The 13,584-nt window shown below is 38.1% G+C and overlaps 1 protein-coding gene across 3 annotated transcripts in view; it reads right to left on the minus strand.

Annotated features, from left to right (window-relative positions):
- The window catches only part of PLEKHB2 (pleckstrin homology domain containing B2), a 54,084-nt gene that overhangs the window by 14,825 nt on the left and 25,675 nt on the right, over positions 1-13,584 (minus strand). For 2 of the 3 annotated variants that reach the window (XM_046019650.1, XM_046019649.1), the window contains exons 5-6: positions 3,004-3,043; positions 1,632-1,721 (exon numbers count right to left, since the gene is read on the minus strand). In XM_046019650.1, coding sequence (XP_045875606.1) covers positions 1,632-1,721; positions 3,004-3,043 — 130 coding nt within the window. The remainder of the gene's footprint in view (positions 1-1,631; positions 1,722-3,003; positions 3,044-13,584) is intronic. The other variant, XM_046019652.1, reaches the window with a different exon arrangement.

Consider the following 13,584-nt stretch of genomic DNA (forward strand, 5'->3'; position numbering starts at 1 on the left):
AACCTTAACTTAACCTAACCTTAACCTAAAAAAATCAACTCACAATGGAAAACACTTAAGTGCAAATCTTGGGACTATAAAACTTTCAGAAAATAGCATATGTAAAACCTTAGGAAACCTGGTCTGGAAAAGTGTCAAACATGACAACAAAACCATGAACCATAAAAACTGAGAAATTGGACTACATGAAAATTAAAATTGTGAAAGGCATTGTTAAGATGTCTACATGCTACTGAGCAAGCAAAAGACATGAGGTGACATTTTACTGAACAGGATATATGATGGCAAATAAGAACATAAAAAAATGGCAACATTCCTAACTATTAGGGAAACACAAATTAAGATCAGAATGAAATATCACTATACACCTATTAGAACAGCTGAAATTAAAAAAAAAAAAAAAAACAATAACAACACTTAACGCTGGGAAGGATGCAAAGAAACTGGATTACTCATCAGTTAAATGGTAGAGTCATTCTGGAAAGTAGTTTGCTAGCTTTCTAAAAAACTAACCATATATTTACCATACAACAGACCAAGCAATTCCCCTTTGGAGCACTTTTTCCAGAGAAATAAAACTTTATGTTTGTACAAAAACCTGTACATGATGAGTCTTCACAGGGGGGTTATTGGTAACAGAACTCTGAAACAACCCCAACAGATAAATGCCTCTCAATACTTTTTTTAGTATATGTGCTGCCAAAGCGAGCACAATGCCTCTCAATACTTAATGGGGTACACATGCAACATGGATGGCTCTCAAGGGCACTGTACTAAGTGAAAAATACCAAAAAAAAAAAAAAAAGATCACATGCTGAATGACTCAATTTATGTAACGCTGCAGAAACAACAAAATTATATAAACAGAGAACAAATCAGTAGCTGACAGGAGTTAGGAAAGGGGAAGGAAGATGTGACTATGTAAGAGTTAGAAGGAAGATTTTGTGAACAGCATCGTATCATGACTGAGGAGCTGATTACACAAATCTACACATACAATAAAATGACACAAAACCAGGCATAAACACTGTGCCAATTTTAAATTCCTGGTTTTGATTTTATCTAACATGTAACAACTAGAAGGGAGCTGGGTGAAGAATACATGAGATCTCTACATATTATTTTTGCAACTTCCTATAAATCTATAATTATTCAAAATTAAGTTAAACAAAACAAAACAGAAGTACCTCCCAGAAACAGAGACTTCTATATGTAGCAATGAACACTTGGCACTTCTATCTAGGAGATACTCCCAAGGTTTTGTTTTTTCAAAATAAATAAAGCTTTTTTCCCTGATTATAAAGAGAATTCAAGTATTTGAATTCTCATTTATTAATTCATTAACTATAAATCATAAATCATCAATATCATATTACCAAACTATCATTAACATGAATCATTTTCAGGTCTATTTTTAAAATAAAATGTAAATATTAAGATTATAAGTTTTATGAAAGAAAACAATAATCTGGTTTTTTTTTAAAAGTTTAAAGAAGAAAAGGGCTGAGTACATTTCTAATTTCTCTAATAGTGGCTTAAGGTTCTTTTTTATTTCTTAAAAAGGACAATAGCACAGAGACCCCCCAACTTCCCTTCACTTGGATTCTGAAATGCCAAGATTCACTCCCTACCTCGGGGGTTGGTACGGCATAGGCTGTGTAAGGAGGTGGGGAAGAAGCCACAGCTGTCTCATCATACAGGACATCTGAGCCAACGTAAGCCTATGCGAGGAAGAGAGAATGAAAGAGAGCTGTCACAAAGCAAATGCAGGCTCTTGGGATTCTATGTATATATATCCTTTTTATTTAGCAAATTCTTAAAAATCAGAACAGCAAATAAAACAGCTCTGTGAGAAGTAGTAAACAGAAGTATCTCCCTACCACTCCCTTTCAACCCTGCACTCTAAGTGTCCTTCAAATTTGGGAGGAGGAGGTCCTCTTCACCCATCTGCAGATGACAAGGACAGAGCCCTCAATGCCCAAGGAGACCACAGAGACTCACATCACCCAGGCCTTTTCAAAAATGCTGTACCACTCTCAACAACCCTTTTGTTAAATAAAAATCCTACAGTCTGAAATGTAGCAGTCAGAGATTGTTCTACACACAGCCTGGTTTTTGCATTTAAAAAAAAAAAAAAATTCCTCCATTAAAATACTTCCCAACGGAAAAGAAAAATCAACGCTCTCTTTAAAAAAACAAAACAAAACAAAACAACTCCATACAAAGAATCATTTTTAGGATCTTACTCCCAACTATATGGATCATTAATACTAATTTCAGCCAAAAAGAAGATTTTTATGAAAGAAAAGGTAACTGAAGTTGCACAGTAGCCTTAAGAGGAAGAACTGTCTTAGACTAACAGGAATAGGAAACAGTCATTTGGATATTCAGTCTTTTTTACTTTCTTTTCCCACCTGTACAAATTATCTTTTAAAAGCTTCATCTACCTTCTTTTCTTCCTAAAGAGATAAAAGAAAAAATAAAATTCTGTCTAAAGAATAAAAATGCTGACTACAGAAGTTGAGTGCAAAGTTGTTGCCTTGATTCTCTGACAGAAACAAGTATGGCATTATGAACACCTATAAATGGGGCTTAACTGTTTCAGCAACCTCAGAAGCAGAACTGGAATTAAGTACAAGTCCCAAAAATGCTTGTTTCACAAGGCTGAAATGTTATGCCTAGAACTCTGCTGTCCTTTTGAGCCATCCCTGTAAATCGCAGAATTCAAAGTGTTGCAAAACTTTCTGAGATACAGACATTTCTGGAAGGTAACACTGGAACCAGTGCTGCCTATATTCAGAGGGGCCCTTTCTGCTTAAAAGGTTTGACAAAATCTAGCTTGCTCACATATCAGCAAAAGGTGCCCCACCCAACTATGACTACTCAGCCATGGCTGGATGGCCAAGACACCCATCTCCATTCCCCTTTCCTAATCCCCTACCCTCCCATTTGTTACAGCAAACTTGGTGAAAATGTTACTGGTGACTGCCATTAGCAACTTACTGTATTTGTTCTGGAATCCTGGAGTGTAAATTTCCAGGCCCTGAAGAAAAGAAAAAAGGATGTTTCATTCAAGGCAATTCAACATCTATTGCAAGGATTCTTAAACCTTTGTTGGCATAAAAATTTCTGGAAAAGCTTGTTTCAAGAATAGGTCTTCAGCCCTTACCCCAAGACCCCACTCAATCAAAGCATTTCAAACATGCACAAGAAATACATAATATGCAAAAAATATTTATTATTAATATCTTAAGATAAAACTGTAGGTTTTTTTGCTATGAAGCTATACAATCTCCTTATATATTTTTTTGGACACTAAGCACTTATCATGTAGAAGGTTTACAGATATTTTCTCCCAGGGGTACCTGGGTGGCTCAGTCAGTTCACATCATGATCTCAGGGTCCTACGGTTGAGCCCTGTCAGGCTCCCTGCTCGGCAGGGAGTCTGGTTCTCCCTCTCCCTCTGCCCCTCCCTACCACCCATGCTCTGTCACTGATATATAAAATATTAAAAATATATTTTTCCTCCCATTCCATAGGATGTCTTTTCATTTTTCTGATTGTTTCTTTGCTATACAGAAGCTTTAGAATTTGATGCACTCCCATGTGTTTACTTTTGCCTTTGCTGTATGTGCTTTTGGTGTTCCATCCAAAACAAACAAACAAAAAAATCACTGCCAAGACCAATGTTAAAGAGCTTTTTCCCAAAACTATCATTTTCTTACACCATAAACAAAAATAAACTCAAAATGAATTCAGGACCTAACCATGAGACCTAAAACCAAAAAATCCTAGAACACAAGCAGTAATTTCTCTGACATTGACCATAGCAACTTCTTTCTTGATGTATCTCCTGAGGCAGGGGAAACAAAAGTAAAAATAAACAATTGGGACTACATCAAAGTAAAAAGCTTCCCCTCAACAAAGGAAACAACCAACAGAACTAAAACAGAACAGAATGGGAGAAAATATTTGCAAATGGCATATCTGATAAAGGTTAGTATCCAAAATATATAAAGAACTAAATAAAACTCAACACCCAAAAAGCAAATAATCCAATTAAAATAGGGAAGAAGACACGAACAAACATTTCTCCAAGGAGAAATCCGGATGGCCAACAGACACATGAAACGATGTTCAACATCACCCATCATCACAGAAATGCAAATTAAAACTATAATAACCTCATACCTGTCAGAATAACAAAAATCAACAATGCATCAAACAAGTGTTAACAAAGATGTGGAGTAAAAGGAGCCTTCCTTTCACTGTAGGTGGCAATGCAAATGGTGAGGCCACTATAGTAAACAGTATGGAGGTTCCTCAAAAAATTAAAAACGGAACTACCCTATGATCCAACAATTGCACTACTGAATACTTACCCAAAGAATATGAAAACACTAATTTGAAGAGATATATGCACCCCTATGTTTACTGCAGCATTATTTACAGTGGTCAAACAGCAGCACAAGTGTCCATCAATACATTAATGGATAAAGAAGTGGTGTGTGTGTGTATGTATATATGTATATATACATGTGTGTATGTGTATGCATATATACATGCATGTGTGTATACAGACACGTGTATGTACACACATATATACACATGTACACACACAATGGAATAATATTTAGCCATAAAGAAGAATGGGATCTTGCCACTTCACAATATGAATGGAGCTAGAGAGTATTATGCTAATCGAAATAAGCCAGTCAGAGAAAGACAAATACCATATGATTTCACTCATTTGTGGAATTTGAGAAACAAAAGAAATGAATAAAGGAAAAAAGAGAGACAGACAAACACAAACCAAAAAGCAGAGTCTCAACCATGGAGAATAAATGGATGGTTACTAGAGAGGAGGTGAGTGGCAGGGACAGATTTTATTGGGGAAGAGGACTAAGAGTACAACTTATCACAATGAACAGCCTATAATGTACAGTATTGCTGGATCACTGTATTGTACACCTGAAGCTGATGTAGCACTATATGTTAACTTACAAGAATTAAAAAAAAAAGACAAGGAGCTTTTTCCCTGTTTTCTTCTAGTAATATAACAGTTTAAGGTCTTACATTTAAGTTTTTTTTTAATATTTTATTTATTTGACAGAGTGAAATCACAACTAGGCAGAGAGGCAGGCAGAGAGAGAGGAGGAAGCAGGCTCCCCACGCGGAGCAGAGAGCCTGATGTGGGGCTCGATCCCAGGACCCTGGGATCATGACCTGAGCCAAAGGCAGAGGCTTTAACCCACTGAGCCACCCAGGCGCCCCTTACATTTAAGTTTTTAATCCATTTTGAATTAACCTGTGTGAGTGGTCTAAGATAGCATTCCCATTTCATTCTTTTACATAGGATTATCAAGTCTTCCCAGCACCATTTACTGAAAAAAATGTCATTTCCCCATTGAGCATTCTTTGTTCCTCCATCAAAAATTATTGACCAGGGGAGGAGTCAAGATGGCGGAGAAGTAGCAGCCTGAGACTACATCAGGTAGCAGGAGATCAGCTCGATAGTTTATCTAAACATTGCAAACACCTACAAATCCAACGGGAGATCGAAGAGAAGAAGAACAGCAATTCTAGAAACAGAAAATCAACCACTTTCTGAAAGGTAGGACTGGCAGAGAAGTGAATCCAAAGAGACGGGAAGATAGACCGCGGGGGGAGGGGCCGGATCCCGGCAAGCGGCAGAGCAACGGAGCACAAAATCAGGACTTTTAAAAAGTCTGTTCCACTGAGGGACATTGCCCCAGAGGCTAAACCGGGGTGAAGCCCACCCGGGATCAGCGTGGCCCCAGGTCCTGCAGGGTCACAGAAGGGTCAGAGGTGCCTGAGTGTCACAGAACTTGCAGGTATTAGAACAGGTAAACAGGCTGCAGAGACAGAGCCGAGGAGTGAGCTCTCAACTCGGGGTTACCTTGAACCGGTCGCAGGCTGGGTGAGCTCGGAGTGCGGCCGGAGGCCGAGATACGGGAGTGATTGGGCGCTGTTCTCTGGGGGTGCACTGAGGAGTGGGGCCCCGGGCTCTCGGCTCTACCAGCCGGAGACTGAGAGACCACCATTTTCATTCCCATCCTCCAGAATTCTACGGAAAGCGTTCAGGGAACAAAAGCTCCCGAAAGCAAACCCAAGCTGATTACTTAGCCCGGCCCCTGGTAAGGGCGGTGCAATTCCGCCTCGGGCAAAGACACTTGAGAATCACTACAACAGGCCCCTGCCCCAGAAGATCAACAAGAAATCCAGCCAGGACCAAGTTCGCCTGAAGGAGAGTGGGTTAAATACCAAGGACAGCAGCAGAATTCCAGAAGAAGAGAAAACAAAGCACAGAACTCATGTCTTTCTCCCCATGATTCTTTAGTCTTGCAGTTAATCTAATTTTTTTTTCAATTTCTTTTTCTTCTTCTGCTAAATTTTGTTGTAACCTTTACCCTTTTCTTTTTTAACGTTTTTAACTAGTTTATCTAATATATATATTTCTTCTTTTTTATATTTTTTATTTGTTTTCTTTTTAAAAAAATTTTTTTTTCCTGAACCTTTTCTATCCCCTTTCTCACCCCCACAATTTTGGGTTTCTTCTGATTTAGTTAAAGCGCATTTTCCTGGGGTCTTTGCCACCCTTGTAGTATTTTACTTGCTCCTTCATATACTCTTATCTGGACAAAATGACAAGGCGGAAAAATTCACCACAAAAAAAAAGAACAAGAGGCAGTACCGAAGGCTAGGGACCTAATCAATACAGACATTGGTAATATGTCAGATCTACAGTTCAGAATGACGATTCTCAAATTTCTAGCCAGGCTCGAAAAAGGCATAGAAGATATTAGAGAAACCCTCTCTGGAGATATAAAAGCCCTTTCTGGAGAAATTAAAGAACTAAAATCTAACCAAGTTGAAATCAAAAAAGCTATTAATGAGGTGCAATCAAAAATGGAGGCTCTCACTGCTAGGATAAATGAGGCAGAAGAAAGAATTAGTGCCTTAGAAGACCAAATGACAGAGAATAAAGAAGCTGAGCAAAAGAGGGACAAACAGCTACTGGACCACGAGGGGAGAATTCGAGAGTAAGTGACACCATAAGATGAAACAACATTAGAATAATTGGGATTCCAGAAGAAGAAGAAAGAGAGAGGGGAGCAGAAGGTCTACTGGAGAGAATTATTGGAGAGAATTTCCCTAATATGGCAAAGGGAACAAGCATCAAAATCCAGGAGGTGCAGAGAACCACCCTCAAAATCAACAAGAATAGGTCGACACCCAGTCACCTAACAGTAAAATGTACAAGTTTTAGTAACAAAGAGAAAATCCTGAAAGCGCCTGGGGAAAGAAGTCTGTAACATACAATGGTAAAAATATTAGATTAGCAGCAGACTTATCCACAGAGACCTGGCAGGCCAGAAAGAGCTAGCATGATATATTCAGAGCACTAAACGAGAAAAACGTGCAGCCAAGAATACTATACCCAGCGAGGCTATCATTGAAAATAGAAGGAGAGATAAAAAGCTTTCAGAACAAAGAAAAATTGAAAGAATTTGCAACCACCATACCAGTTCTATAGGAAATATTGAAAGGGGTCCTCTAAGCAAAGGGAGAACCTAAAATAGATCAGAAAGGAACAGAGACAATATACAGTAACAGTCACCTTATAGGCAATACAACGGCACTAAATTCTTATCTCTCAATAGTTATCCTGAATGTCGGGACGCCTGGGTGGTTCAGTTGGTTAAGCAGCTGCCTTCGGTTCAGGTCATGATCCCAGCATACTGGGATCGAGTCCCACATCGGGCTCCTTCCTCCGTAGAGAGCCTGCTTCTCTCTCTGCCACTCTGTCTGCCTGTGCGCTCTCTCTCTTTCTCTGACAAATAAATAAAATCTTATTTTATAAAATAAAAAAAAGAACCTTATATAAAAAAAATAGTTATCCTGAATATTAATGAGCTAAATGCCCCAATCAAAAGACACAGGGTATCAGAATGGATAAAAAAACAAAACCCTTCTATATGTTGTCTAAGAAACTCATTTTAGAAACTCATTTTAGAAACTCATTTTAGACCCGAAGGCACCTCCAGATTTAAAGTGAGGGGGTAGAAAACAATTTACCATGCTAATGGGCATCAGAAGAAAGCTGGGGTGGCAATCCTTATATCAGATCAATCAGATTTTAAGCCAAACACTGTAATAAGAGACGAGGAAGGACACTATATCCTACTCAAAGGGTCTGTCCAACAAGAAGATCTAACAATTTTAAATATCTATGCCCCTAACGTGGGAGCAGCCAACTATATAAACCAATTAAAAACAAAATCAAAGAAAAACATCAATAATAATACAGTAACAGCAGGGGACTTTAACACTTCCCTCACTGAAATGGACAGATCATCCAAGCCAAAGATCAACAAGGAAATAAAGGTCTTAAATGACACACTGGACCAGATGGACATCACAGATATATTTAGAACATCTCGTCCCAAAACAACAGAATACACGTTCGTCTCAAGTGCACATGGAACATTCTCCAGAATAGGTCACATCCTGGGCCATAAATTAGGTCTCAACCGGTATCAAAAGATTGGGATCATTCACTGCATGTTTTCAGACCACAATGCTCTTAAGCTAGAACTCAATCACAAGAGGAAATTTGGAAAGAACACAAATACATGGAGACTAAAGAGCATCTTTCTAAAGAATGAATGGGTCAACCAGGAAATTAAAGAAGAATTGAAAAAATTCATGGAAACAAATGATCATGAAAACACAATGGTTCAAAATCTGTGGGACACGGCAAAGGCAGTCCTGAGAGGAAAATATATAGCAGTACAAGCCTTTCTCAAGAAACAAGAAAGGTCTCAAGTACACAACCTAACCCTACACCTAAAGGAGCTGGAGAAAGAACAAGAAAGAAACCCTAAACCCAGCAGGAGAAGAGAAATCATAAAGATCGGAGCAGAAATCAATGAAATAGAAACCAAAAAAACAATAGAACAAATCAATGAAACTAGGAGCTGGTTCTTTGAAAGAATCAATAAGATTGATAAACCCCTCGCCAGATTCATCAAAAAGAAAAGAGAGAGGACCCAAATAAATAAAATCATGAATGAAAGAGGAGAGATCACAACTAACACCAAAGAAATACAGACAATTATAAGAACATACTATGAGCAACTCTACACCAACAAATTGGACAATCTGGAAGAAATGGATGCATTCCTAGAGACATATAAACTATCACAACTGAACCAGGAAGAAATAGAAAACCTGAACAGGCCCATAACCAGTAAGGACATTGAAACACTCATCAAAAATCTCCAAACAAACAAAAGCCCAAGGCCAGACGGCTTCCCAGGGGAATTCTACCAAACATTTAAAGAAGAACTAATTCCTATTCTCCTGAAACTGTTCCAAAAATTAGAAATGGAAGGAAAACTTCCAAACTCATTTTATGAGGCCAGCATCACCTTGATCCCAAAACCAGACAAGGATCCCACCAAAAAAGAGAACTACAGACCAATATCCTTGATGAACACAGATGCAAAAATTCTCACCAAAATACTAGCCAATAGGATTCAACACTACATTAAAAGGATTATTCACCACAACCAAGTGGGATTTATTCCAGGGCTGCAAGGTTGGTTCAACATCTGCAAATCAATCGATGTGATACAACACATTAATAAAAAAAAGAACAAGAATCATGATATTCTCAATAGATGCTGGAAAAGCATCTGACAAAGTACAGCATCCCTTCCTGATCAAAACTCTTCAAAGTGTAGGGATAGAGGGCACATACCTCAATATCATCAAAGCCATCTATAAAAAACCCACTGCAAATATCATTCTCAATGGAGAAAAACTGAAAGCTTTTCCGTTAAGGTCAGGAACACGGCAGGGATGTCCATTATCACCACTGCTATTCAACATAGTACTAGAAGTCCTAGCCTCAGCAATCAGACAACAAAAAGAAATTAAAGGCATCCAAATCGGCAAAGAAGAAGTCAAACTATCACTCTTCGCAGATGATATGATACTATATGTGGAAAACCCAAAAGACTCCACTCCAAAACTGCTAGAACTTGTACAGAAATTCAGTAAAGTGTCAGGATATAAAATCAATGCACAGAAATCAGTTGCATTTCTGTACACCAACAACAAGACAGAAGAAAGAGAAATTAAGGAGTCAATCTCATTTACAATTGCACACAAAACTATAAGATACCTAGGAATAAACCTAACCAAAGAGGCTAAGAATCTATACACAGAAAACTATAAAGTACTCATGAAAGAAATTGAGGAAGACACAAAGAAATGGAAAAATGTTCCATGCTCCTGGATTGGAAGAATAAATATTGTGAAAATGTCTATGCTACCTAAAGCAATCTACACATTTAATGCAATCCCTATCAAAATACCATCCATTTTTTTCAAAGAAATGGAACAAATAATCCTCAAATTTATATGGAACCAGAAAAGACCTCGAATAGCCAAAGGAATACTGAAAAAGAAAGCCAAAGTTGGTGGCATCACAATTCCGGACTTCAAGCTTTATTACAAAGCTGTCATCATCAAGACAGCGTGGTACTGGCACAAAAACAGACACATAGATCAATGGAACAGAATAGAGAGCCCAGAAATAGACCCTCAACTCTATGGTCAACTAATCTTCGACAAAGCAGGAAAGAAAGTCCAATGGAAAAAAGACAGCCTCTTCAATAAATGGTGTTGGGAAAATTGGACAGCCACATGCAGAAAAATGAAATTGGACCATTTCCTTATACCACACACGAAAATAGACTCAAAATGGATGAAGGTCCTCAATGTGAGTAAGGAATCCATCAAAATCCTTGAGGAGAACACAGGCAGCAACCTCTTCGACCTCAGCCGCAGCAACATCATCTTAGGAACATCGTCAAAGGCAAGGAAAGCAAGGGCAAAAATGAACTATTGGGATTTCATCAAGATCAAAAGCTTTTGCACAGCAAAGGAAACAGTTAACAAAACCAAAAGACAACTGACAGAATGGGAGGAGATATTTGCAAACAACATATCAGATAAAGGGCTAATGTCCAAAATCTATAAGGAACTTAGCAAACTCAACACCCAAAGAACAAACAATCCAATCAAGAAATGGGCAGAAGACATAAACAGACATTTCTGCAAAGAAGACATTCAGATGGCCAACAGACACATGAAAATGTGCTCCACATCACTCGGCATCAGGGAAATACAAATCAAAACCACAGTGAGATACCACCTCACACCAGTCAGAATGGCTAAAACTGAAGTCAGGGAATGATAGATGCTGGCGAGGTTGCGGAGAAAGGGGAACCCTCCTACACTATTGGTGGGAATGCAAGGTGGTACAACCACTCTGGAAAACAGCATGGAGGTTCCTCAAAATGTTGAAAATAGAACTACCCTATGACTCAGCAATTGCACTACTGGGTATTTACCCTAAAGATACAAACGTAGTGATCCAAAGGGGCACGTGCACCCGAATCTTTATAGCAGCAATGTCTACAATAGCCAAACTATGGAAAGAACCTAGATGTCCATCAACAGATGAATGGATAAAGAAGATGTGGTATATATACACAATGGAATACTATGCAGCCATCAAAAGAAATGAAATCTTGCCATTTGCGACAACGTGGATGGAACTAGAGGGTATCATGCTTAGTGAAATAAGTCAATCGGAGAAAGACAACTATCATATGATCTCCCTGATATGAGGATGTGGCGTTGCAACATGGGGGTTGGGGGATAGGAGAAGAATAAATGAAACAAGATGGGATCGGGAGGGAGACAAACCATAAGTGACTCTTAATCTCACAAAACAAACTGAGGGTTGCTGGGGGGGGGTTATGAACATTGGGGAGGGTATGTGCTATGGTGAGTGCTGTGAAGTGTGTAAACCTGGCGATTCACAGACCTGTACCCTTGGGGATAAAATTAAAAATTTAAAAAAAATCAAAACAATAAAAATAAATTATTGACCATACAGCTGACTGTCTCAGTCAGAAGAACTTAGGACTCTTGATCTCAGGGTCATGAGTATGAGCCACTCACTCACTAAGTGTAGAAATTACTTACATAAATAATAAATAAACTTTAAAAACATATGTTATTGACTATATATACATGCATTTATTTCTGGGCTCTTCATCTATTCCACTGATGTATGTGTCTATGTTTATGCCAATACCACACTGTTTTGATTACTACAGTTCTGTAATAAAGTCTGAAATCAGGAATTATGGTGTCCAGATTTGTTCTTTCTTTTGCTACTCAAGGTCTTTTGTGGTTCCCCTTGAATTTTAGGATTGTTCTTTGTACTTGAAAAATGTCATTGAAACTGATAGTAACTACAATGAATTTACAGATGGTTTTGGGTAGTACGAACATTCTAATGATATTAATTCTTCCAATCCATGAACACAGGATATCTTTCCATTTGTCTGTGTCATTTTCAATATCTTTCATCAATGTCTTGTAATTTTCAGTGTACAGATCTTTCATCTCCTCGGTTAAATTCATTCTTAAGCATTTTATTATTTTTAGTGCTATTACAAATAAGACTTTCTTTTTCAGATAGTTCCTTGTTAGTATAAAGAAGTGCAACTGATGCTTGTATGATGGGTTTATATCCTAGAATTTTACTGAACTCAATTATTAGGTCTAACAATTTTTTGGTGGAGTCTTTAAGATTTTATTTATTTGTCAGAGAGACAGAGAGAGAGCATGAGCACAAGCAGATGGAGAAGCAGACTCCCCGCTGAGCAAGGAGCCTGATGTGGGACTCAATCTCAGGACCCTGGGATCATGACCTGAGCCGGAAGCAGATGCTTAAATGACTGAGTCACACAGGCATCCCTCTTTAGGGTTTTCTATATAGAAGATCAAATCATCCATAACAGAGATAATTTTAGTTCTTCCTTTCCAATTTAGATGCCTTTTATTTTCCTTTCTTGCCTAACTAATTTGGTTAAAACCAAAGTGTAGTAGAATAGAAATATTAAGAGTGGAGTAATCCTTGTCTTATTCCTGATCTTGGTGGGAAAGCTTCCAGCCTGTCACTGCTGAATGTGTTAGTTGTAGATTCGTCACACAAGAAAACTATGCTACTGTTAACATCCTTATTACCTTTGCACCCTTATGTAAACGTTTCTATAGGACAAATTCCAAAAGAATGAAACTGCTAGGTCAAGAACTATAAACATATTTCAGTAGGCACTGTCAAATGACCCTGGGAAAAAGTTGTAATACATTCTAGTCCTACTAACTGCCCATATATGGTCACAAAAACTAGATACCTAAATCTTAAATCTCACAAATTTTCTGTTCTCCCTCCCTCATCCCCTCACCTTTCTTAATGATTCTCTATCTAGAATCTATCTAGAATCTATCTCTCTAGAAGGATAGTCATTTTACTACCTCTTTGAGTTAAAAGCTTTGCAAAGTTATTTTCAAGCTAAGCTATTTTCATTCTGGTTTTCTTTCTTTTTTTTAAAAAAGATTTTATTTATTTATTTGACAGAGAGAGATCACAAGTAGATAGAGAGGCAGGCAGAGAGAGAGAGAGGGAAGCAG

The sequence above is a fragment of the Meles meles genome, chromosome 9 (assembly GCF_922984935.1).
Source record: "Meles meles chromosome 9, mMelMel3.1 paternal haplotype, whole genome shotgun sequence".
Classification (NCBI taxonomy): Eukaryota; Metazoa; Chordata; class Mammalia; order Carnivora; family Mustelidae; genus Meles; species Meles meles.